At 39.3% G+C, this 26,228-nt stretch overlaps 1 protein-coding gene across 3 annotated transcripts in view; it reads left to right on the forward strand.

Moving 5' to 3' along the window:
- MTUS1 (microtubule associated scaffold protein 1) overlaps positions 1-26,228 on the forward strand; it is a gene marked incomplete at its 3' end in the record, with an annotated part of 92,459 nt that overhangs the window by 21,691 nt on the left and 44,540 nt on the right. Inside the window, exons 4-6 of one of the 3 annotated variants that reach the window (XM_081999538.1) lie at positions 451-585; positions 2,668-2,757; positions 4,067-4,114. In XM_081999538.1, coding sequence (XP_081855664.1) covers positions 451-585; positions 2,668-2,757; positions 4,067-4,114 — 273 coding nt within the window. Of the gene's footprint in view, positions 1-450; positions 586-2,667; positions 2,773-4,066; positions 4,115-15,664; positions 17,212-26,228 lie in introns of those variants that run through there. The other 2 variants (XM_081999537.1, XM_081999539.1) reach the window with 2 other exon arrangements.

A 26,228-nucleotide genomic window follows, 5' to 3' on the forward strand; every position in this document is an offset into this window, starting at 1 on the left:
GGAGGGTGTTGAATGAAGAAATTGTCTGAGATTTATTTGGGTTTTGTTTTTTTAACACTCAGTTCCATGGCCAGAATGTCTTTGTGTACTGATGATGCTTTTTTGTGGGTTAAACTGAAAGGTGTTCAGTGTTTGCTTTGTACAGCAAGATCAGACTTCCAGTTATGTATGATGATCAATATACTTTTATATATGTCCCCCTCTTATTGTGCATAGTTTAAAGCTGTATGTCTAGTTTGTAGTTTGAGGGAAGTGTTTGTAACAGTCATACACTGATCTGTTACAGTTCATCAGTCTATCCGTACTGAAGATATCAGAGGTGGTCATATTTTCATTCTAACTTGTGTTTCTCCTGACTTTAGCCTCAGGTAAAATACAATTGTTCTAAGATTTCATTTTCCCCAAACTAGATACTGCCTAGAGCAAATTCTTTGTCGTTCTGTGTTGCAGCTGCAAGTGCCACAGTCATCATCAAGAATGGAGAATGGCCTTCAAAACCAGCCTGCCAGAATGGTGCTTTGGGATCTGTCCCTTTGAAAGCAGTACCAAGACCTAGATTACACTCCTTGAAGTCAACTCCAAAAGGTATATGGGTCTGTTTGTAGACAGAGTGAAACTATAGTTTTGACTGTTATGGTACCGTACCTTTTGCAGGTGACTGCCTCATGAAGCGGCATATATTAAACAATGGTCTTGCAAAATAGTGCAAGAAATTAAAATCACATCAGTGGTGCTTCAAGTTTTGTAAGATTTCATAGGAAGGCTAAAATGTCTGTTGTATCATCATAGTTGCCTTGGGTATTTCAGGCAAATGAGGAGGAGGTCTGCACTGAGATATGGCTAATATTTGCATGGCACAGGGTCTAAATGCACTTTGCTGTGTGGCAGGTGTCATTGTGTGGGGTTTACGTTGTTTTAGTTAAGAGTTCTTTACTGTCACAAAGCTCAGGTACAAACTCTGTGGCTGCTGGCGATCTGCAGGGTAGACCTACCCTGGATTTATCCTGAGTATATGGTTGTTCTCGTCCTCATGCAGACTTTGCATTATCTTCACCCCTTTCAGTACAGAAAGGACCCTGCGGAATGGGGATTTTTTTTTTCAATAAGATGTTATTAGAGTAAGTATCTTCTTTTATAGATGAATGATATTGTCCCATCTTTCCAAGAGAAGAGTCCCAGAAACAGCTTAGCTCTTCATGCTGCTTTTTCTTTATAGTCTTCTTGCTGGCTGAGGTGTGTGGTGAAAAAGCAGAGGCTTGCTGTAATTTTTAAGGGAGATAAGGCAATTGTGCTTCATCATCTGGTGCTAAAGATTAATTTAAATGTACTTTCTGGCATTGTATTAAACACTATTCTGGTTCCTATTCGAGTCAGGACCCCTTGATTGGCCAACAGTGCTTCTCTACTCAAGCCACAACGGCAGTTGACAGCCCACCCTCTGGACAAAATTAAAGACATAATGGGAGCAGATAAATAAGCTTGCTGCCTCTTTCTCCTAAATCCTATTTATAATCGGCTTGCTTCTGACCATCTTTGTGGTGAACTGGTTATTGTAATTGGATAAACCTAATTAAAGACTATGCTCCTCCTTTAGGCTTACGTTTTAAGCTGGTTTCTGACATAACTGAGAATAAATAGAAGAGGTGCCTGCCAAATGTCATGCTATAATGACATGCTTTAAAATGTTGAACAGTGAAAAGAAACAGAATTTGCCACAAACCATAAATAGCTTTGAAATAAACACAAATGCTTTTTGTTAGGGTCCAACATATGCGACACAACTATGCATTGCTCAACATCTTCAGTGACCTGGGTGCTAGAAGCGTCCTTTCAGCACCTGCAGGAGCAGCACGGCCAGGAGAAACTGGTATTCCCCCCCTTGGCTTGGTGTTGCTTTGAAGACTATGTTGTGTTTTGGGGCCTTTCCAGTTTGAGGGTTGTTTTGAAACCGGAAGGGTCAACTGGAGACTTAGGAAGATGGTTAGGGTCTCTGAACACATGACCTGGCGAAGAGAGATTGAGGGAGTTGAGCTTGTGTAGTCGGGCAAAAAGGAGAGTAAGGGGAGATATTGTAACAGTCTTGCAATAACTTGAAAAGGACAGCTATGAAGGTGATAGTGCCAAACTCTTCTCAGTAGTACCAGATGATGTGGGAATGGGAAGTGATTGCAAATTGCGGAGTGGGAGATGCAACATTGCCCAGTGGGGCCATAGAGCCTCCCTGCCTGGAGGTTTGCAAAGGCTCAGCTAGACAAAAGCATGGTCAACTGATCTCGTCTTGGTGGTGGCCCTTGGCTCCCTCCTCTAAGTGGGAGACTGGATAGCTGGCCTCCACAGGTCCCTTTTAGCTAATGTTTCTGTAGCTGTGTTGTATTTGCTGCAGTTTTGAAACTTAAGTAGTTAGATCTTGGTGCTAAAGTGAAATCTTTACTAACATTTTCTCCTGCTTTGAAGCTTTATTAAAACATATCTTTTTATTTCTTCCAATGTGAGTTCTGGTAAAACAAAGTTTAAATATAGCTTAAATTTTCTAGCAGGTGTCTCTTTTTGTGTTTCTTTGAGTACATTTGTCCATCTTACACTTCACTGTAAATATGTAATGTTAGACGCATCTTTAATTGCTGACATAGTTGTACTTTTAAACCTGATCTAAACTTCTGTTTCTAGGAGCCAAGGCCAGGTCTGCTTCACTGAACCAGTGCATACCAAAATCATCTGGGCCACTGCACTCAGCAAGGAAAGTCAGTGAGGCTAGAGGTAATCAGCTGTTGGGTAAAGTAATTTTTTCACTCATATTCTTGAATTCCTTTGTCTTGAGAAAGAGCAGCCATGCTCTATGACTTCAGAGTAAGTGAGATGGTCAGTCTGCTCTTTTTCCTTGTAGTTCATAGTAGTGGAGACTGGCTCTGCAAAGTGTTCTGTATGTATTTGTTTTATTTGGGGGTAAAAAATCAGGGCATTCATTGTCCACTATCTGCTTGAAACTTGCATCCCACGAGGACTCGGAATACTTGATAATGTCTGTTAAATGATATTATGTCACCCACTTGTAAGAGCATATACTTGCAAGACAGAACCCAAGTTAGAACCCAGTTAGATTTCCCAAGTTCATGTTTAATTTAGGCAAGATTCTTGTGAGAGTGTGCTGATCAGCTTTGGCTCCACTTTACATTTCTGTATCAGATGCTTGTTTTATCTTTAACTTTCAATTGAACATAGTCACTTTTACCAAAGTGAACCAAAGGAATAGATATGGGTCCTCAGGCAAGTTCTTTTTAGACAAAATTTTCGCTTTGGGAGCAAAGTTCCATTTGCGTGGCTGAGGTGAGAGGAACAAGTACAGCAACTGTACAAAGCAGATTGTTTCCTATTGAAATACCTGCTGGTGGTTCACGCACTATTTGTAAAGCCTGAAGAAAGCTGAAGGGTGTTGTCAACAGACCTTGTATAAACTTCTGCACACAACTTTTGACTTACACCTAGCAGTCCAAAAGAGTGCTTTCATTAAATGAATATCCTTTAAAATAATGAGGTTCTTACATCAGTTTTCACAGGAGTCGAAAAAAATATAGTAAGGGTAGATTAACCTTCTCAGTGCTTTCATTTATGTCTAACTTGATTAGTAGCACATTAGTGTGCTACGTTAGTAGCACATTGAGAGTTCTTTTAATTCATTCCTCCTTTATACAAATAAAATAACTGGAGCATATAGGTGGAAAAAAATTACTGTGATGCCAGTATAGATGGTTGGTTTTAATTATCTGTGGTCTTCTATGTATGAGTAAAATGAAATGGTGTGACCTGGCTTAAATGAAGTATGATAATTGTAATGGAAAAAAATGTTTGGCTTATTGGGAATTCATTATGCATTTTCCACATAGTTTAACCTTATAGTGCTAAATCTTGCTGTTGAACATGCCATCAGCTATCGCAAGAAAGAAACTGAAGTTATGAAGTTTTGAGGAGCTTCTGGGGGAGGGGAGTGGAAATGTAACTACCCCACTACCCCTTACGGGCTTGAAGTGTATAATTCGCTTTTCTTTTTCCCTCCCCCCGAATGTTGTAGGTACTCCTGGAAGAAACGGACACCAAAACCTGCCTTGTTTGGGTTCTGATGAGTTTTATGAATGCATTTTTACACTTTCTGTGGTACAACATAAATTAGGTTTTTATGTTACATTAGTATATTGGTTCTTTTCTTGTAAGAACAGTTTTGCAACGGATCATTCCATAAACCATCACTGATTTCAGTTTCAAGGGATATGGAGAGAAGTCTTGGAGATTTTTCTCCTTACTGTCTTCTGGCTGCCCCCCTCTTAGAATATCCAGTCTGTGCTGACACTGTTTCCAGTGAAGCATAAGGAGGTTTTAACTGTAACCCCCCCCCCCCAAAAAAAAAGCATGGCAATGAAACTTGGATGTAGTCTTGCTGTTTAGCCACAGTGAGGTAAATAATGATTAAAGCTCATGTGTTGTGGCTTAAAAAATAAATAGAAGAATCATGCAGAATAACAGGTTTTTCTGGAAGGTTGACAGTAGATACACAAAGATAGCTGACACCAAATGGGTATCACTGCAGACTACACTTTGAATAAAAAGTTGAAATCATCTGAGCATCTTGATGTGTATGTCTGCCTGTATGGCAAGGGGAGGAATGACAGCTGATTAAGTGGCAGATGGTGTTCCAAAATCTGGCAGAGTTTTAAGGACTTCATATTGGGTTTGTTTTAGTTTTTATGCCAGTCAGGACACCTGGTGCTACTTTCTATCTGCCAGGAGAGAGAACAGTCTTCTGATGATGTTTCTACTTGCAGCAATTTCCAGGTTTTTTCAAGAGTCGGCAGTCTAAATTAGTTTCCAGAGCATCAGTGTGTATTTGCTGAATTAAAAGCTGCTTGTAATTAATTACTCATTGAAAAACCCTTTTTGAAAGATGATGATCACTGGAAAGCCCTGTGTCCCCTGAGTGAATAGCCAGATGTCTTTCTGAAAGCGCTGCTGTAGCCAAGCAGATGTTTTAAATTATTGCCTGGAATTACTGGGTAAATCAGTTCTGACCTGGAACTCTGGAGCTGTGACAGTATGTTTTTAATTTCCTGTAGTCATAACGTGAGTCTAATGCTTTTGTCTTTCACTCTTTTGGGTGTCAAATGTCTGCATTTTAATCATGGCCAAGTACTTCGCTTGATATCTTCTGTTAAGAGTCGGGGCTTGCCCAAAGTGCTAATTTTGTTTGTTTACTTCTATTGATAATTTGCTGAAGTAATGGTTAGTTTAGGTATGGCCTGACACTGAGTTTCATCAGCTCATATGTGGTGCTTGTATATAGGAGTGTAGAGGATGATACAGCTAGCAACATGATGTCTTGATTAGCTCGAAGAAACTCATGATAAACAACAAACTCCATTTCTGGACTAGAAACAGAAAATTAAATTCCTCTTCCACTTGCTTATGACAATCTTAAAATACAACTTTATTATTCCCTAAATTTAGCATGGCATTTCTCTGTATTTTCCATGCAGAAAAGTAATTAGTGCTCCCTCCCCTTTTTACTAGCTTAATATAATTTTTCTCGTGATTCATCTTTTCCAACCTAATAAAGAATGTCGCCTTGAAGTATTATATTTGATGCCATAAAAACACGGCAAGAAACTCCAGTTGGCTGTAATATTTAGTGACTCTTTAGCAAATGCTTTTTAGCATCATACTTCTGCCAGTTGAATAGCTGTATTTCGGTGCTTGTCTTAATAAACCTGAACTGTTTCCTATACTGAGTCAGCTTCCAAAATTGGATGATACGTTAGATTTTAAAGTTAATAAATTTCTAACTTATGCAGAGCATTAGTATAATTTCCCATTCATGCATGCAAAGCTTTCTGATGGAGTATTTTGCTTTTTTTAAGAAAAATTTCTCCCTGCACCCATCTTCACAGTTGCAGATAGGTCCTACAACAGAATAAAAATACTGTGTGGCTGCTTGGATGTTCTGCAGTACAATGTCTTACATTTTAAGAAAAGACAAATGATCTTTTTTTAAATGAACTGAAAAAATGCCAGCTGGTACCATGTAGAATGGGGCCCACTTTTGTCTTTTTTTTAGTGGCCTTGATATTATAGTGAAGCTTTGTTCTAGTGATTTTTAGCTAGCTAAAGCTTTCGTTCTTCTATTTCAGTGCCATAGTTAACTCTACATTTTTTTTAGCCTCATTTGGTCAACCCCACTTCTGTTTATTACCCATGTGCTTTGTCTAAAGAGTCAGGACTAGTTTCTTGAGGCAGGCCTCTGGTAATAAATTTATTACCATACTAACGTATTAATTAAGTGTCTAGCTGAGTTGTTAATGTTACTTTTAGCATTACTTCAAGGATGGAAAAAATAGCAGGCATTTCTAGGATATGATCTCTGTTCTCTGACTGTTTGTGCTCTTTATCTATTTTCCATTCATTTACAGCAACGATGCAAAGCTGGGTACAACATACTGCTAATATGTCTGTAGAATTGGAAAGACTTGTGTATTGTTCATGTTAAAACATTCACAAGGCTCCTTTTTGTGAATTCTGTATTTTTTGTGGGTGATATTCCAATGGATCAAGTAATTTCTACAAGTTCTGTGGCATATTGTTTCAGCACTGGCTTTACTGCTTAGGCAAAATCACCTCCTTAGGCATACTGTGTTTTATTACACTTCTTAACTTGCTAACTTAAAGTGAGAATGTACTTGTGCATTTACTGTAATGCCTTAATGTAAGTATGACTAAAAATGTAAATATGACTAAAAATGTTGCCTCTTGTGACATGGAATTTTGAGTTAGCTGCAAAATTGCCTCTTAAAAATGCATAAAGTTAGCGTTCTTTCCTTTGTTTCTCCATCCCTCCCTGCAGAAACAGTAACCTAATTCTAATACCTGTGCAGTACATCACAGTGCGAGTCTCATGTCTCCATTGTTGAATGAAAGTTAAGTTACAATACAATAATCCTTGGTACTACATAAGCCAAGCAAAAGCAAATATTGTTTCTGGCAGTTCCAAAGGTAAAGGTATCATCTCAGGAATAAAGCATGCAAATATTAATTAGAAAGCTTTATTCAGTGACCCTGCAAGGGATGTATGGTTTATTATGGATAACAAATTACACTCACGCTTGTGACACAATACTGTTGTCAGGAAAGCTAGGGCAACTGCTGGATATACCCCTAAAGTGTTATCAAGTAGGAACAGTATCATTTGTATCATCTCTCTTTGTACTATGCTGGAGCATACCTAGTGGAGTCAGTTACTAAAGGCTGTAGAAGCCATGAAAAAACAAAGAAGCTTCATGTAAAAATGGCACACGCTCAGTCATGAAAGGTGGTATTCTGTTGTCTTAGCCTTTTAAAGACGTTAAAAGGCTGCCTGTTTTGGTCATCTGTAAGAAAAATACAACACTGTGGGAGGGAGTAACTTCAGTCAGGTGGCTTATTGCAAAAGTGAGTAGTAGTGCTGATCAAGCTCAAATGGAAAAATAAGGTATAAATGTAACAGTTGATGAAGCTGTCTCTTGGAACAGGTTGTTAAAGGTAGATGCTGGCTTCTCACTCAAAAGTCTTATATTGAGATAGGATGCTTTTACTAATACAATACTGAGTCATACAAAATTTTAGGGAGGCATACTTGAAGGTTCAGTTAACACCCCTTTCTTTCATGCCCTCAGTCATCACTGTTGAAAATCAGGGGAAACAGAGGATAAACATCTGTTCTTATGTTGTAGATTCCCTGATAGAATAGGTTACCCTCAAAATACCTGCATTTTCAATGTCTGGAAAACAAAGGATTAATGTACATCTCTGCTTTGTTTTAACAACAACAACAAATCATTAATGCTTTAAAATCTGTCATGATACTATATAAAAATGTGTAAACTTTTTTTTAAAAATCAGGAAGATTGTAATTCTGAGAGCTGATAAACATTGTTACAAGTGTCAAATACTTTAGATCTTCAGTGAATTCTTTCATCTAGTTGACCATCGGTAGTCTTCAGCATTGTATGGCAAGTTACCCTACTGATGATGCATATTTGGTCAAGTGGCTTACTAGCTCTGCTTCTCCTTTCATACCTGCTCAAAAAGGTGTTGGGGTTGGGGGAGTGTGTTTTTTGTTTGCAAAAGTGTTTTTGCAAGTTGTAGTAGAAACTGTGCAAGCATCGTTCTTGTTGCATGGATACTTAAAAGATCCTCATGCATATGTGACCGTAAGTGCTCATGTGGTTGGTCGTAGAGCAGGTAGGATTAGGGAACTTGCCTGAGTTAAAAACAAGACAGGAAAGATAGTCCTTTTGGTGGCAGTTATAGCATAGATCATGTTGCTTGCAACATGTAGAAAACAGCAAACTGCTTCTGTCTCAGCACTTTGAGCATTCTTTTTTGATGACTTTATCTTAGTATTCACTTGTAATACACTTTTCCTGCTGTATAACATAAACATTCTTAGGATTGTTACTAGGGAATATAGACAGATACCTGTTTTTCTTGAGTACCCAACTTTGCAGATGCAAGGTAAGTGTAAAACTAATTTTCTTCAGTTCAGAAGAATGTCCATTCATATAAAAAAATCCCAGAGGTCTTAAACTGTTTAAAAAAACAACGAACCAAAAAAAAAATGCCCACAACAATTCTGATAGAGAGTGCATGTTGCAGAGCTCTACATGGCAGTTTTTGAACAAACTATATTTCAGTGTTGTCTAAACTGTCAGCTGTCATGATACTATAACATATCAGCTGTCCTGGCTGTGCCCCCTCCCAGCCTCCCGTACACCCCCCGCCTGCTCGCTGGCAGGCCAGGGCATGGGAAGCTGGGCAGGACTTGACTGCTCAGCAACAACTGAAAACATCAGTGTGTTATCAACATTATTTTCATCCCAAATCCAAAACCCAGCACTACATCAGCTATCAGGGAAAAAAATTAACTCTATCCCAGCTGAAACCAGGACAATATCTTAAACATTTTAAGGCTCTTTCCTGTTCTGCACTGAAATAAATTGTCTTCTGCAATGAAGTTAAAACCAGGAGGAAGATTCTGCTTTTTAACAGCTGGTAGTTTGTACGGTGCTTAAAGCATGCCATACATAGAAAAAGCAGTGTGTAAGTGCTTGTTAAAGCAGGGAGGATTTTGGTCCAGGTCTTCCACATTGCAGAAGCAGCATCTCTGACTAGTTCTAATCAGGAATTTCAATACAGATGTGTTGAGACTGAATTCTTGGTCTCTCGTGTTAAGAGCTTCAGCTTTTGTAAATAAGTTGGGTTAGTCAGTTTTTCTGTCTTTACCTGTCTCTCCAAAAGAAAAGCCTGGAAAATTTGCAGAAGAACTTGAACAGTTTGTAAACTCTGGGTGAAGAAAAACAAGATTATATTCATTATTAGTTTAATGATAGTTAATATTCTATCTATTAATAAAGATGGTTAACATTCTACAGATTGGAAGTTCTAGGATTTGAATAGTCTAAGTTAGTCTTTTTCCTTTATCTCTTGAAAAGGAACAAAAAGGTCAAACTTAGACTTGTTTTGCAGATATTGGTACTGTGCGTTGCACTGTTTTGTTCCCTTTTTAGCTGTGATATAAAGCCAGCTACAGTCTTTTTTTAGATGTTTTTTCATCCATGTGAACTATGAGGACTATCTGAATGACTTAATTGTCTCATGTGATCTAGCCTTAGAATGCCTTCAGGCTAATAAGAAATGTTCTTATAAACAGACAGCAAAGCTGCTTAAGTGGTGTAGCTATTGCTGTGAACCAACTATAAAAGCAGGTCTTCGTTATGCCACCTCTACATAAGTAAAGCAGAATTAATCTAAATGTATGTGAATCCAAGTTTCTTATTAAATGTGTTCATTAGGGAGATATAATGATTTTTGTTTTGAAGAGTGAAGGGAATATCTGTAAACCTGAAATAACCTTTGAAACCCAATAGCTGTTACTTTCTTGGCCGTTTTTTTTCCAGCGTTACCAAATAAAGTATAGTATAACAGCTGGATCTAAGGATTTAGTTCCTTGGGGGAGAACTACCGTGCTCCAGAAATCTTCAAAGTGAAATGGCTAGTACTGATGTTGAGAGAATGCCACCCTAAATGCCGAAGTCATCTGTTTTGAATGTTTGTTTTGTTTTTTTTAAAATATGTGGTGTTTTCCTGAGGTAATAATTTGTCACAGTAGAGAATAGGATGCAAAAAGCTGAGACACATGACAACACAGTCTTATGAACTTCGAGATTGGTCCATTCAGCTGTCAGGTAAGTATATCGGTGTATTTGCATGCATGTTCCTAGTCTTCTTCCCAAACTTGATTTTCTGAAAAGTAACACTTTTTGAGGAGGTTGTTTCTTATTCCATGCTGAAAATCAGCACTGCTCCCTGTGCCTTCACTAGATATCTTTTGGGGGGGGGGGGGGGAACAAAACCCCCAAAAACCAAAAAACCAAAAACCAACCAAACAAACAAACAAAAAAAAAAAAAAAAAAAGAATTTTGAAACCTCAAGGCTTGCTGTGGAGTAATATGTGGACCAGCTCTGTTCCAAGGGTGGTATTCTGCTGGGAATTTCTCAAATCAGTGGACTGAAAACGTTGGGGGGATTATTGCAGCCCCAGCAATGAGGATTTGATGTGGGTCTTATCAGTTTTCCTGTAGCGACAGAGCATCATTCATTATGCCTTTTGTAGCATAACCCAAATGGTTTTCACACTACAAGGTCTGTTTCTCTGTTAATGCTTTTAAGGAAAGACCTGTGTTCTGGGTTGTAAGTTAGATATTTCAGAGTTGATTATTTAATTCTGAACTTCTGTGAGAAACTTGCTGTCCAGCTCCACACAGTGATACTCGAAACTCTTGGTGACACAGAAGTATGCAGACTTTATGGAGGGAATATTTGTAGTTTACTTCCGTGGTGTTTATTCTGATGTTGAGAGGAATGTCTGTAGTTCTCTTCCATGGTATTTATTTTCATATTTCACAATAACAAGCCACACAAGAGAAGAATACAGAGCTGCAGTTTTCTCATGCTTGTCTAAATTAATAGGTCAGCCTCTGCATGAGTAGAGGGGGTAGCTGAAATGGATATCCAAAGATTGTATCAGCTCAAAGGGATGCTTAAAGAAGATTTCCCATTTTTAGGAGCTGGAGTTCAAGGCTTTTCTAGCATGGAATTCTGTCCTAATGGCTTTAAGTTATAGACCTCATTGTTAGCATTAGCCAGAGATGGTGCTTTTATCTGAACTAATTTCAAAACATCTAAATTCTCACTAATTTTTTTCAGTAATTAAGAGGACAATAAATTTTTCTTTTGTTAGACTTTAGAGCTTTGACTGACCATCAGGGTCACGTACCAGTAGCAAACTGGTTTCATTTTGTCATTCCCAACTGAGCTGCTGTGTGCAGTGCTGAATTATGTTGCTTTCTTGAAAATGCTGCCATCCTAGTACTTGGTTTTTTCTTTACTATCTTCTTGTCCTTTCCCTCTCTAGTCAAACCTAGGTATGGATCTCTTCTGATGTTCTCGGGCTTTTTTTTTTTTTCTTTGACTCTCTGGAGTTCCTTAGATTGTGTACATTGTTTTATGTGTTTGCAGTAAACAGTGAATAATTTGGTGTCATCATACTGGACTTCTTCCTTAACTTTGAGGTGAGGTATATCCCAAAGGTGATTCTTGATGTCCTCTTATAATAGTTTTTTGAAGTTATTTTGAACTTGTTCCATCTAGCTTTCTTTAAGTCTTTTCTTTCGCCATATTTCTTAAGATATTTTTCAGCAGATACAGTAGCTGCCCATGTTGCTGTCATTGACCTGTGTTAGGGAAATTAGTTGACATAATACTTGAAAGACCGTGGAACTGTCCCAGAGACATGAAACTCATGGGTCTCGTGTCAAAGATGGTTAAACAACTTGTAAACTGAATGTACATCTGCATTTTTGTCTGCATACCTGGGGCTATGAAGAACATGAAAAGCCCACAGAGATAAGTGAAACATGCCTATTGTGAGCTGTCTTTAATTTGTTCTGTGAACCTTGGGAGCTGTAAATCAGTTGATAAACCACCGGCATGTCTTCGGAGATGTGCTTGCCTAAACTGTCCTTATTTGCAATCTTGCTTTTCAGTAGAGGCTGTCTGAGTACTGGTTATTGTTGCTCTGAGGCTACAGATGAAGAACAGTTGCAAAATACATATAAATCAGTATGGTGTGAATAAATAATTAATACATCTGTAAGCTGTGGCTTTAAGTAAAACTTCTATTTTTTTTCCTCTGTTCCTTGGGGCCTGAGCTCACAAGGACTCATGTATACATCTGTTACTGAAGAGCGGAAGTCCCTAACACAGCAGTTGATTTTTTTTTTTTTTTTACACATCTGGCTAGATCATTGAAGCTTCATATTTTAAGGCATGTTGTCCTAATATTAGCGACATTATTACACTGTTGTCAAATAACAGTTTTTCTTTGATGCACTGTAGCATTTTTGACTTGGGCAGTCTAACAAAAATGACCTTTTGGAAGGGACATCCTCCTACACATGGAAAATAACTTGGTCCTTCCTTAAGTTAAAATGAAATTACTTTTGTGATGTTTTGTTGCTGTTCTCAATTCTGGAAAAGTGCAGACAGCGTGAATGCCACCACTGTTGTGCGAGAGACAGATCAGCCTGATTCCTGTAGCTATTTGCCTGGATATCTACTGCAGCATCACCTTCTGTTTGACAGGCTGCTGAATTTATAATGGTTAAAAGCTTCTGTGTACTAGAAGAAACTTAAATTATTTAGGATTCTTAGTGCCTGCTCTGAGGTAGGAAGAGGTTTGCTTTTTTTTCTTCAGGTGAGGATTGCAGCTTAAAATAAGTCCTGAAGCTGCAAGCTGCGTTCAGTGTGGCAGCGGGTATTGTTGCCTGCAGGAAGGTTAGCTTTTCAAACAGGAGCCCTGGCTGGAGCGAGGTGGTCGCAGAAGAGTGGAGAGGGGGCAGTCATCTTGCAGAAACAAAGCGAGGACACAGATGACCCTTTGGCTCATAGTAGGTTCCTGTTTCTCATGTCTCTGCATAAGCAATCACGTCTGTTCTTCCTGAATTAAAGCATGCCAGTAAAATCCATCTGCTCCACACTGCCCATGCAGTCTTATGACATGGAGCCAGTTGTCTGCTACGTGGGTGTCTCAGATCTAAAGATCTAGCCTCTGATTTAGACTCCTTTGCTATGAAGCACTTACTATATTCTTACGGCTTTCTAAGTGATTGCTGGATGTGGAAAGAGGAACCAAGACAACAAACGTGTACAGATACTGCAGACTTGGCTTCACGAGGCTGAATTGAAGAGGCTACTGATGCCAGTGCCCTTTGCTCCTTTCTTGTCACACTGCTAAGGTTCCCAGGGAGCGGCAGATATGCTAAATCTTCTAGGGTTAAAACAGGTCTAGCCCCACCATCAATCTGATCGTGTCATCAGGTATTGATGCGTTTAGCAACCCAGACTAAATTACATGGCTGTAATGGGGTAGAGCCCCTTTCTCCATGTTGATCACCTGTTTTGTCCTTGGAGTTGGAGGGATGCCAGCAGTAAGGTGCTAGTAAATAAAATCTGCCCGTCCTTTTGTGTTCTCTAGGCTGTGTATCACTTCCTATTTTATTCTGCTGTTTTCTGGCGCTATTTTCCGTTGCCCTTATCCAATGTCAGGTTAGAAAATAGACCTCTCTGTGATCCTCATGTTATGCATGAAACGTAGACAGTGCAAGTTCCTGGCATGCTGTGTTAGGATCCCATGGATTATGTCCTGGCTTTGTACCCTGCCGGCACCAGGTCGTAGATGATCGTAGGAGTACAGACACAGGCATGGAGGTGCTGTTTTCCTGAGCTGAGGAGACAACGCTGGCGGGCGCATAGCCACGACTGTGGTGGAGTGTACCATGGTGTAACGCAGTGCTCTGGCAACACCGTGTTGGAGGAACCTCTCTGTGAGTTAAATCACTCCTGGGAGCTATTCACATGTAGATGGGCAATCCTCTCGCTGGCAGCTGTGAGAGCCGAGTGCGGGGTGCTGGATGGGAATGACATGCCTCTATTGCTTTTTATTAGTGGTGTTGTCAGGTCCTGCTTCTGCATAAAGCAGACATGTTCTAGGTTTCTGGGCTTAGCAGGACTCCAACCCCAGAGGCTAAAAAGGCATTTTTGTCAAATCAGAAGTTTTCTTGAAAAATTGATGCTATGATGTATCTGTTTCTTCATGGCCTATTTCCACTCAGACTAAGGGTGGGAAAGAGGAGGCAGTGGAGTTATTATTTGTGTTTCTCTTAAGAGGAGTTTTGGCCTCTGCTACAAGGGCTTTTATGTCCATATAGAGCTTTTATATGCTCATATTTTGCCTGGTGATTCATTCCTTCCTCAGTCTCCAGACTGGTTCATTACATCACACTTGCCCTGTGGAGATTCTTTGTTTTAGCTCCTGTTCCTAGGAAGGAAGTTAGGGTTTTGGTGGGGTATTTCAACTTCTCTGGTTTTACAGGCTGATGGGAAGTTCTTTACCTTTCTGCCAGGCACCATTGCAAGGATGGGAAGAGGCAGTGGGTTGTTTTTTGGGTTTGTGTTTTTTGTTTGGGTTTTTTTTTTAACCTGATTGGACTGGACTGTTTCCATCTTTGTGATCATCAAATTGGGATGGTGAGAGAACGTATACTTCATGGAGCAGTCCTTCCCTTGGGGAGCTGAGGTGGCAGGAGGAAAAGAAAAGGGAGTTCCTGTGGGTGCCCTGGCAGAAGGGTACCTGGTATGGCTGGGTGTTGAATGGCGTTTGAAGGCTGGCTGTAGGCCCGGTCAAAATCTCAAGATGCCTTCATTAGGAGAGGATTTGACAATACCGATCTAATATTTGAAGAGAAGGGCTAATGAACTACCCTGAATATGCAAGGCTACTGTGATGTGCTGTAACAAGACTTCTGGCTTGCCGCTGAGTGTCGTTTCCAAGCCTAAGAATCTTCTAGCACAGAAAGGAGGTGCGATGTCTTTGATAGTGGTGTTGGATTAGGAAAAGGGTCTGGATCTGCAAGATGTTGGAAAGGTAGATGAACACCCATTGCTAGTGCCAAAGCTCTTCAGGGTAGAAGGAATCAATGGGGGTTTTATAGTGGTAATGACATGCATGCCCTACTCTGTGCAGAGGCTGCCCTGGGAACCAAACAAAAAAACCTAATTTACTGGATTTGCACTTTTTTTGAATGGTTTTGTGTGGACTGAAGTTGTATTATAGTACTTCAGGGTTGGTGGTACATCACAGTGCTGGGAAATAAATATTTTGGTAAATGATCATAAAACATTCAGCAGTATTCTCCCACAGCATGCTGTGGAGGTTGGCTTGAGAGGTCTGACTGTCTCCATGCTGGACTGTGGCTCTCTTGCTTTACTTAGAATGAGCTGCTTTATTGTCACTGCACTGGCCTGTCTAATGTTAGAGATACTCGGAGACCACAATAAAGCAACAAAATGCTATTTAATGTGGTAAATAAGCACTAGAGCTTTTAAAATGTTAAGCATCTTGAGCAAGTAAGACATGCTTTTTAAAAATGTAATCGATTTGTGGTAAGGAGAGGACAGGTAAGGCACTGAGACATGTCAGTGTGATTGTGGTTGCTTTGGGTGACGCCTGCTTTGGAGCAAGTTGGGTTAATGGTTTCTGGAACTAGAAAATCTGTCAGAGGGGTAGGTGCTAGAGAGCATTAGTTGTGGCTTGGTGAAATAGTAGTGGAAATGTACCTAATTTTGTTGTCCCTCAAAAGATACAAAGGCTGTGGAGAGCAGTTCTTCAAGCAACCCAGAAGAAGGTCTGAGCTGTTACTGTCTTGTCTCCTGCGTTGGCTGTGAGATACTTGGGTGGTCCCTGCTTCTATGGCTGCCTAGCAAGGCAGCTACCGTCTGTAGGCAAAGCAGTGAAATGCTTCTCTCTATGCAGGAAGGTGGCCAGTGCAAGCCTGTAGTGCCTTAGCAGCACATGTTTATAGTCGTGGCTGTAGGTGAGAAACGTGACGTTTTCTAATCTCTGTAAAAGAAGTTACCCCTCTATTTTCTAGTTTTGTTAACTGTATTTTTCTTATTTTTGCTAGTGGCAGCTCAAAGGGAGCAAGGTATATGCCAAACTTTTGAGGTCATTAAATAGTAAGAATTTTTTTTTTTTTTTTTGAGAGCGCTAATTAAATATGGAGACAGCATCTATTTTGAAGGAACTCCTGTGACACTGCTTGTTTGCTACAATGTTTGGGTGCCTTCAAAACCCAGCTGGCAGAGATCTGTTTTAATATGAAATCGATGCCTGCTTTCTTCCTCCTTTACTGATAAATGGAAGCATCTGCTGTGTATTTCCCTTAAGCAGATCTCAAATACTGAATTGTTGTTAGAGAATAGACGTGTTTGTGGATTTGTTAAGACTTTAAGTGTTGATATAACATTTAATGCCAAAAGAAACTTTGGTAGAAAATGTTAGCTGATAAATCTGTTTCAATAAATTCATGTCAATTGAAAGAAAGTGTAAAAAAAAAAAAGGCACCCTGAAAGGATTCTTGGAGAGGAGAGCTGAAATATGCCTCCAGGAATATTCAAATAATCTCCCTAACAGTCTCCAAAGAACAATTACATGGTCTGTGACATTGCTGGATGATATATTCAGCTGGGGAGACCACCCACTTCCTCCTCCTTCTCTCTCCTCCTCCTCCTCCCTTTTCTCGCTCCCAGCCCCACAGAGTCCCATAGCAGATTAACCATCAACACTGTGATGCAATTCAGATGCTGTTGCTTTTCCGAATCACTAAGTCAGTTTTATTCTGAGGACAAGCTTTGTTTCCACAACATCTGGTGAGGAGAAGCTGCCAGCAGCATTTACGCTGTGGATATCTGCTTTTACTGATTTTTTTTTTTTTTTTTTTGCTTTTCTGTGCATAAGGAATAAGAGCAAAGGAATGGAGACTTGATTATTTCTTCAAGCCTGTTTTCTTTAGCAAGAATTGCTTCACTTCTGCCAGTAGTGATTTAAAAACATAGTATGTGACAGTACATGGAGGCTATTTCTTGCTTGTTTATCTTCCAATTGCACTGAAGACATGTTATGGTCCCCGAAATTTTCCTTATCCAACATGCGTGTGCGGCTGACAGCGAAGGGGTTGCTCCGAAACATTCGCCTACCTTCTGGCTACAAGAAGAGCACTGTTATATTTCATACAGGTTTGTGGTTTTTTTAATATGACCATTACAGCATGGATTGAGGGAATATCTTGCTTACTTCAACCACAGCTTATTTTTAGCAAATAAAAACCTTACTGTGCATGAAAGTTTTTGAATTCCATACAGAAATCTGATTTTTGAGCAAAGTAGTTTCATGTTTTAAGTCTCTGTGTGTGCGTATACCCGTGCTGAGCTGTTGGTTTGGAAGATGGTTATGCTGTTTATGAAATGCAAATTGGAATTTGCTCTTTCCTCCCACAAGTTCGGAAATAGTATCAGGAAGTTTGTGCTATTAAATATTTATCTGATCATTAAAATGATTATCTGCTGGGAGCACTGTCTTTTCTATACCTTGATTAGGTGCCGAGTAGGGGGGAAACAGGAAGGGAAATGGAATGAATACAGGTTGTCACAATGTGGCTTTGTGTCTGTGAAAAATATTTGAATACCTCCATGTAGATATTTGTTATCATACATGTCATGTTATATGCATCTTATTTGCAAGTAGGACAAGCAAACTTTTATGCTCGCATGTATTGATACAAACCTAAAAAGTATGAAGTTTTAGAGGCATTCAAGACAAGTCTTGTGTGTGTTTAAAGTCCCCCCCCCAAAACCCCTCCAAAACGATAAAACCCGAAACAGCAAAGAAAACCCAACCAAGAAACGACGGGGGAAAAAAAAACCCCACAAAGTACTTTGCTGCATCTGACCTGATTTTCATTTTCAGTGGCAGGTAAAGCAAATAAAGCAAGTATCGGGAATGAGAAGATTATGGAAGTTGAGATTTGTTCCAGGACATACCTGTGCCATTTTGGCAGAAGGTGGCAGTTGTTTGTTGTTTGTTTATATTTTTTAGCGAAGATACATGAAATCTAGAGAAAATTACGGCAGCCTGCATATTACATAAGCCTTTTTCTCCACTGCACTATTTGTAATTTTCTTGCATTTTACTTAGGGAGGAGCAAGCAGCTACATAAACTAGTTCTGCAGAAGCTCTTCCTCTCAGGCATTTCCTTGCTCTCTTGAACACCACCCTCTTTGCCTTTATTTTTGGGAGTTCACTTCTACCAGTCAGCTTTCCTTCCTGTCCTGGCATTTCACATAGCAGCTTAAACCATTCGCCTTGTCATTACTTATCCCTTGCAAAGTAAATCTCTGGCTTCTGAGTTCCTCCTGGATGATAAATTCAGTTATGAACACATAATACAGGCTGACTATCCAAATGTAATACAGGCTTCTGTTTGCAGCTTCCTTGCACAGCTTTAAGCTAGGACTAAAATACCTCGATGCTAAAAACTCTGATGTAAGGGAGTCTTTGTGCATATACCTGCAGCCTTGATGTTGCTAACAGTTTGAGATTTCCACTTAGCACATATTTCAGGGACAAAAATACTAAAAGAGAAGGGGGGGAGATAATATTCAGTCTTCCCAATGTTCATTAACTACTACTGAAATTTGTTTAATTTTGAAAAATAAAAATAGATGCCAGTGCATGTATCAAGGAAATTTTACAATGATAAGAATCCTATTTTGGTGTTATTTTGTTTGAGTGGATGTGAAAGCAAAACCTACCTGCAGGATGCCTCTGTTAAATACAACATGTAAAATAGATTGCTAGCCCCGTGTTCCAGTTACGCAGCAGTGCACTAAATAAGAAGTGCTGAATAGACCTTCTGTGTGTTTTCTCTGTGTGCAGTATGTACAGGCTAATAGTATAGTACTGAAAGCTTTAAGGGGTTTTTTCCTGGTCTCCCGCTTCTGCTTTGCTGTCCCTGTGTGTTGTAGGAAGTCAGTGTGTTGACAGAAAGCTGACCAGTGGTTAGCTAGAGCTGAATATACCAAAAAAGTAGGGCATCTGAAAACCAGGTCATATTCTGTAGTGGAGAGTGCATGTGTGTATAGCTAATACTGTGGTTTTAGAAACAGTGGGATGCATTGAAGCTTGTTAGTGATTATTTCGGGTTCATAAAACTCAGCAACAGTAGATCAGGCAATGACAATGTATATCACAAGCGTAAAAAGTTTGGGGTTTTTTTGTTAAATTCCAGGAGGAGCCATATTTGTTTTTGCAGCACCAGTATGAGTATCTTTTTCTTGTAGTGGTTTAATTGGATTAAAATGACATGTGGCTTCTTTCCAAGGTCACATAAGCAATGAGAAATAAAATATACTAGAGACTGTATCAACAAATAAGGGAGGGAGTAGTTAAAAAAAAAAAGGAAATGGGGTCCATGCAGGAATGTGAATATGTATGAGTGTTATGTAAGCATTCAATTCCAGTTTTGATGTAGCTTGCACTTTTCATAAGCAGTATTATGGATATCCTTTGCTCCCTTTCATAGCACAGACTGACTGCCTTACATGACTGTAGAGCATCCTTGAGATACTTATGGCAATTGTTGAAATGTACAGTTTTAAAGTAGTCTAAAGCACAGGTCAAGTTGGATTCTTCTGATACCATGTCCTGGCTGACGATTTGCAGTGCAGTAACTTGATGCAGTTAGGATGTAAGCACTATTGTGAGGAAGAGGATGGAACTTGCTCTTGGGTTTTCACTCTGATATTTTGCAGCAGCCTGCCACAGTTTCTTCACAGTATGTAATATGGCTGGACATACAGTTATTTACACTAGTGTTAAGTCAGTCTAGATTAGTCATTGCATTTATAGTGAAATGGACCCTTCATCTGAGTGCGTTTGCACCGCTTACATCTTGTCCATGTGGAGGTGTCAAAGTAGCTGGAGGAGTTCTGCTGCTGGAAGTATAGTACACCTGCATTGTCAGCTGTATATAATGAGTGTCCTCTTCACCAAAACAAAAACACTGAAATGCTTCAGGAAATACTTTATTTACCCATCCTGTGACTTGCAAAACTTATTTGTAGCAAGTGACTGCAACAAAAATCTCGACACTTCAGAACTGCATAAATCTGATAGTTATGAGTTAAGTGTGAACCAGTGTCTTTCAGTGATGAAATATAACATTTGCTTTCTTCATCAAACCATTAAAGATTTTTACCAAAGAGTAACTAAAGTGCTCTTATGCTCCTCATGCATCAGTGGTGTGACAGAGTAAATCACCATCTCTCATTCTGTATAATCTGCCAGAGAAAGACATTCTTTTATGAATGATTCAAAATAGTCATTTTGAGTTACTTCTGTTTTCTCTTGCATAAAGATAAAATTCTAGACAAGGAACTACTTTTGCAAATGGAGGACAAAGCTCTTGTGCCTTTTGTTCAGAGGTTTTCAAGGATTGTACACTGAACTGTACTGTTGTTTTTGGTAAACTGTTTTGTCCCAAAATGTTTTCATCCAGCCATTCTTGCTGCTCTTCCTCTTTCTTCTTTTTCCTCTATGCAAACTGTACTTAGTGCTCTTATCTCTCTGGTGACTTCCATTGCTTACTAAACCTAGCTACTCTCTTACTACCTTGGGAAAGAAGTGTCTCAGAGGACAAACAGTAGCTGATGTCATTACAGCAATACCAATTTAAAAAATTTCTTTTTTGCCTTGCTAGCAACAAGCAAACATGACAAACCTGTTTATCTGAGCAGATGACATCCTTTTCTACTATGATTTTTTTTCCCCAAATCCTGCTTCAGATTACATTGTGAACTAAGAAGTTAGTTCTGTGCCTCACAAAGCAGTGCTCTTAAAGGAGGATTCTGAAAGCCTCAAGTGTCATGCCTTGCTTAACTGTTCATATGCCTTTTTCTTTTCCCCTCAAGAATAACTGAAGTACTACTTAATGTCTGACACTACAGTTTCATATAGAACTGTAGAAAGATACCGAAAACACTCAACCCTACTAAGTATTCTAAACCTAAAAGTCTACTGGAGAGATTTGATACAGGAGGAGTATGTTAAATATTTGTGTCACCTACCAAGGAAAAATATAGTTCAGCAGTAAAGCCAGCTTATTTATTGTGAGCAAAAGAAGTTGAATGCTGGAAACCATTTTTCTTGGGGGTTTTAGGATTTAATCGTGTCCCTGTTGAAGTCCGTGAGACTATTTGCTCCTGACTTAATCTGTTCAAGACTGTGTACTAAATGACCTGCCTGATCTGTTTGATTTCAATCCTAATATGTAATAGCTTCGGTAGGCATGTAGGTGATAGCTAAATGGAGGTTCTTTTTTTCAGGTGACAGGGCTCTGTGTTTTGGGGTTTGTAAGTATAGTTTGTACTGTATACAAGTTGCATCCAATTGATGCATTTACAATAGTTATAAAATGAAGCTAACACTAGTTCTTTTCAAAGGAAGCCTGGATAGCAGAAAGGAGCTGCTAAAAACAAAGAAACAAAAACTCCAAAAAATAAAACAAACCCAACCCACCAAAAAAACCCCACCAAAAACCCCACAAACAAAAACTATGCTGGTCAGAACAATAACTTTATATTATGTTAATGCTTAAACTGTGCATATATTGTGTTCATTTTCATGCTTTACTAAAATGAGGAGGTTTGCTCAAAAAAATCTTTGGGGAAAGAAGAACTGGAGTGCTGTGAAAAGCAGATGCATGGCAACTTTTGCATTCTGGCTCCACTGTGGTGAGTGATGCTGTATTTTGTTATTCCTTCACTTAAACGGATTAATTACATGTGAAGGATGCCTCAAGTATTTGTCAACATGAAATAAGTAGAATTGCTGCTTCAAGCTCAACTTCATAGAAGAATAGTTAATTGGAGAGTAAATATAAAAGACCTAGTAAATGATCTCTGTTAATATCATTGCAAAGTCTTACGTGTGCATTTGTACCCACATGGTATGTCTAAATAAGTGAAAAGGGTCTGGCTGCAACTTCTATCGCTGTGAAGTAGATTGGGGTTTGACAGCCACAGGCAGCTACAATTACACTTAAAAACCTGGATAGTTTTTAAATTACTTTGGGGGATTTCCAGTGTGGTAAAACTGGACTTAAATGTTTAAAAGCTGCCTCTACCAGTTTTGCAGCTTGTGCAGATGAATCTGTTACCATAGTAGAAATGGCTTACAGCATTCAGACAAATAAATCATTACTATATATTCAGCGCTTTTAACTTGAACTTTCTAAGGCATAAAGCAATAGCTGTTTTTGAGGAAAATGATACCATAACATTTCAGTGCTAGAATGCAGTGTTTTGAGTATTTGCAGCCAGTTGGCTCACTGGTTTGTGTTACTCTTTCTCTGTTGGCACAGAAAACCCTGATGCGGGCGGGGGTGGAAGGCAGAAAACGTTTCTTGCATCTTCAATTAATCAAATTCTGTTATGTTAAGCACTGTGGAGGCAGTACTGGATAGGTTGAGACCACACTTACCACTCTCATTGCAATCAGTGGCAGGAGATGACAATTTCTGTTTACAGATTGGATGTTAATTTATTGTCAGGTAATGAAGCAGTGTCTCCACTGTTTTTCTTTTTTCTTTTTTTTTTTGTTGTTAAGTTTTAATCCCCGAGTGGCATGATGCAGAGGAAGACCCTAGGTCCAAAGGTGATAGATTTGATGCCTTTAGGAAGAGTGCTGGTGTTCCAAACACATCTTGACTGTTTCACATAATATCATACCAAAAACTAACTTACTTGGAAAATTATTTGCAAGCAGACTCCATGTCTCTTGGCTTGTCTTCCCCCAGAAAAAAATTCAGTGAAGGCTGCACTGGTCAAGCTGGCTAGCTTGCTGAGTTCACTTATTTGTACCTCTATTTGTTCTTCTCTAGGCGTATCTGCTGTCTGTGGTCCCATGGAGTGGTGGTGGTGTCAGAAAGATTTGATTCAATTAAATCTTACTTTTAAGAGGAGGTTAAGCAGTTGGGTGTTGGTCTCTTCTTCCAAGTAACTAAGTGACAGAATGAGAGGAAATGGCCTCCAGTTGCGCCAGGGGAGATTTAGACTAGATGTTAGGGAAAATTTCTTTACTTGAGGGAGTGGTCAAGCATTGGAACAGGCTGCCCAGGGAGGTGGTGGAGTCACCATCACTGGAAGTGTTCAAAAAACATGTGGACGTGGCACTTCAGGACATGGTTTAGTGGGTGTGGTGGTGTTGGGTTGATGGTTAGACTTGATGATATTAAAGGTCTTTTCCAACCTTAATGATTCTGTGAATTGTTTTTACCACGATACTATGGTAAACTAGTGCTGCAGGATTATTAACTAATTATTTAGATAACAGTTAGTGGGATCACCAGCACCTTTCTAACCATGGCCACCAACAGTGCTTCTTCCCCATTACCTTTTCCTGGTCATGGAGTATTGTTTCTGTTCTCCATCCTACAGGGAGAAGAAAATAGCATTTGATCTTCTGAGAAATGAATGCATCAGCAGTGTAACTTACATCTTTAAATCAACTCTTAAAAAAAAAAAAAAAAATCCTGTTCAATTTAACTGTCCACATACTCAAATGTAGAAATAACTCACCTTAAATAACCTGGCTTGTATCTGGCTGAAGATGTTTCTTTACAGTTGCTATTTATGAACCTTCCATTGGTATCATCTTTACTGATGTCTAGTGGTTGTAGCAAGGGCACGACTAACCCTGGGTCCCCTGGTTAAATTTATTTTTGCTTCGTCTTGTCATGGTAGTATGCTTCTTATACATTTATAGCAAGTAAAGATTCTTCCTCAAGATGCTCATGTAAACAGTTTGTGTGTGGTGTTATGGAAATACTTCTAGTTAGGCAGGAAACAGGACAGCTGGGAACATCTGTGGTGAAATTCTTTTAATGAAAGCTCATCCTTTCCTTAAAGAGAACTAGCAGTCCTTCAGTAGAAAAGTTGGGAAAGTGTTACAAATAATACTCATTAATGACTTCACTTCTTTAATAATATTTTTAAACTCTGAAACATTTCAGTGGCCGTCATTTTTATCTGTGTGTGAGTATTGCTAATATCAGAAGCACTTAAATTATTAGAAGTGTTATGTTTATACTTATTACAAGAATAGACTTTGTGCTAAACCTTTTCAAATATTTGAAGTCATAAAACAGGAATATTAGAAATGCTTCCAGCAGAGGAATGAGTGATCTTACTTATAAAGCCAGTTGCAAATTATTCTACTTCAAATAAAACAGAAGGCTAGAAGACTTGGCTTTTCTTAGCCATAAGCATGGGCCACTTGTATAACCAATATAAAATCAAGGCTCACTTACTGCGGCAAATGTTCTTGCACAATCTACCACCTGCTTAACTCACCAAATTAAGATATTTTGCTGTTTAAAAAAAAGTCCTAATATGAAATGAACAGTATAATCCTATTAAACCTGTATTCCTGTGTCTCGGGAGAGACCTCTCAGCTAGGAGTTAGGGTCAAGGAAGACAAGATGCGTGTGTAACGTGCAGCTAATGTTCTTCTTGCTGCATTTGTTAGTGGCGCACGTAGAGGTGTTTATAGTTAGAGATCTTTCATGGGGATTAACCTCACATATGGGTTTTGGTCTTTGCAGTAAGTTACAGATATACCCCAGTGAACACCACAGTCACATGAGGTATCCGCTCCTCAAGAAAATTTACATAGTCTTCTTTCCCTCCCTGCCCTTTGCCCGATTAAGTCTGCTGTCTTTGTAGTTGTTTGTTAGCTTAAACAGAAGAGACTTGGGGGAACATTAAATGAAAAGAATGATATGATGACTGTTTTAAACCTCCTCCACAGGAGCTGCTTGGCCTCTACAGCAAGACACGGCAAGCAATGACTCCTTGAGGGGAGCACTGGTACCTGTTGGGCGGCCTTTGCCAAAGGGATCTTCAGTTGAGTGGTTTGGTTAGGAATCATTGGGAAGAGAAGTCCCTTAACTTCCAGGTGTAGTCAGCAGGCAGCGGAAGGGCTGTGCATCTCTCAAAGGGTGGAGATGTATTATATCTTGTGGCTAATAAAAGCGCTGGGCGCTGCCCTGTTCTTTGCTTTGTTTTCAGCTTGGCAAGATGTTTTCACATGGGCTCCGTTGGGTTGCGCTTGGGCTGCTCCCGAAACAATGGTGTGCAATGTTCTAGGCATGTCCCTGGGGAGACATCTTTGCTGCTTAATAACAGGAAAACTGTTTAACATAGCAGGAAACACACAAATAGGTCCTTAACTATGACGTGGTGACTGCCAGGAATTGTGTAAGTGCATTTGGTGTGTCTTTTGAAAAGGGGATGTTCCAGCAGCACTTAGAGCTGGTATGGGGCACTTGAGATGCCATATTTTTTATCTTGCACTTGCACTGAAGTATGGAAGATTGAGTTCATATAGATGATTTTAACCAGCAGCAACTGAAGTGGTTCTATTAAGATACTATTTTACTCTGCTGACCAGCAAATTATGTTTCACTGCTAGGGTAGCTTTAAAGTACCATTTCAAGGTTAATTTTAGACACATGTTCTAAATAGTGGTATTCCTTAAAACATGCTATGCCACTGCCTCCTAAAATACATTTTCCTAAAGTTGTGAGCTTATCTCTAATTTTGGTGGCTGCTTAAATTTTCCTTCATCCTGCAGAGACTTTCCTTCATGTTAACTGTGTTCATATGTGTAACCAAAAGGATGAATAGCACAGGTTCTTAAACTGTAAGCTGGAATAGTAATATATATAAAAGTAAATAGAACTTTCACTATGTGAACCAACCCAGTGGAGGTGGATAGGTGTGAATACCATTTTTAGTGCCTTGGAAAAGCAATACTGATCTAGAGTAACCCAGATTCTTAACTCAGTTATGAAACAGTTGTACACATAGATAATCCTCTAGTTACATGTAGAAAAAGTTTGAAGGAACTTCCCTTACACAATGTTCTAGACATACCAGAGTAGTCCTCTGTAAATAAGGTAAATGTATGCCTCTGCTCTATTGTGTGGAAATGATGGTACAGATTAACATTTTTCACAAAGTAACTCCTTGATTTTTTTTTTAGTTACGGGAAAACCCCTAATTTGGGACTGAACCCGAACTCATCAAATGAAGTCAATGTAGCTGGGAATGAGTAGTTGCCATTTTGTGCTGTGATTAAAACCAATTGAGATAGTGATTGAAACAAGGTCATCGGGTGATACCATAGTGAACAA

This window comes from Phaethon aethereus, assembly GCF_964289735.1.
Source record: "Phaethon aethereus genome assembly, chromosome: 4".
In the NCBI taxonomy this organism is placed as follows: Eukaryota; Metazoa; Chordata; class Aves; order Phaethontiformes; family Phaethontidae; genus Phaethon; species Phaethon aethereus.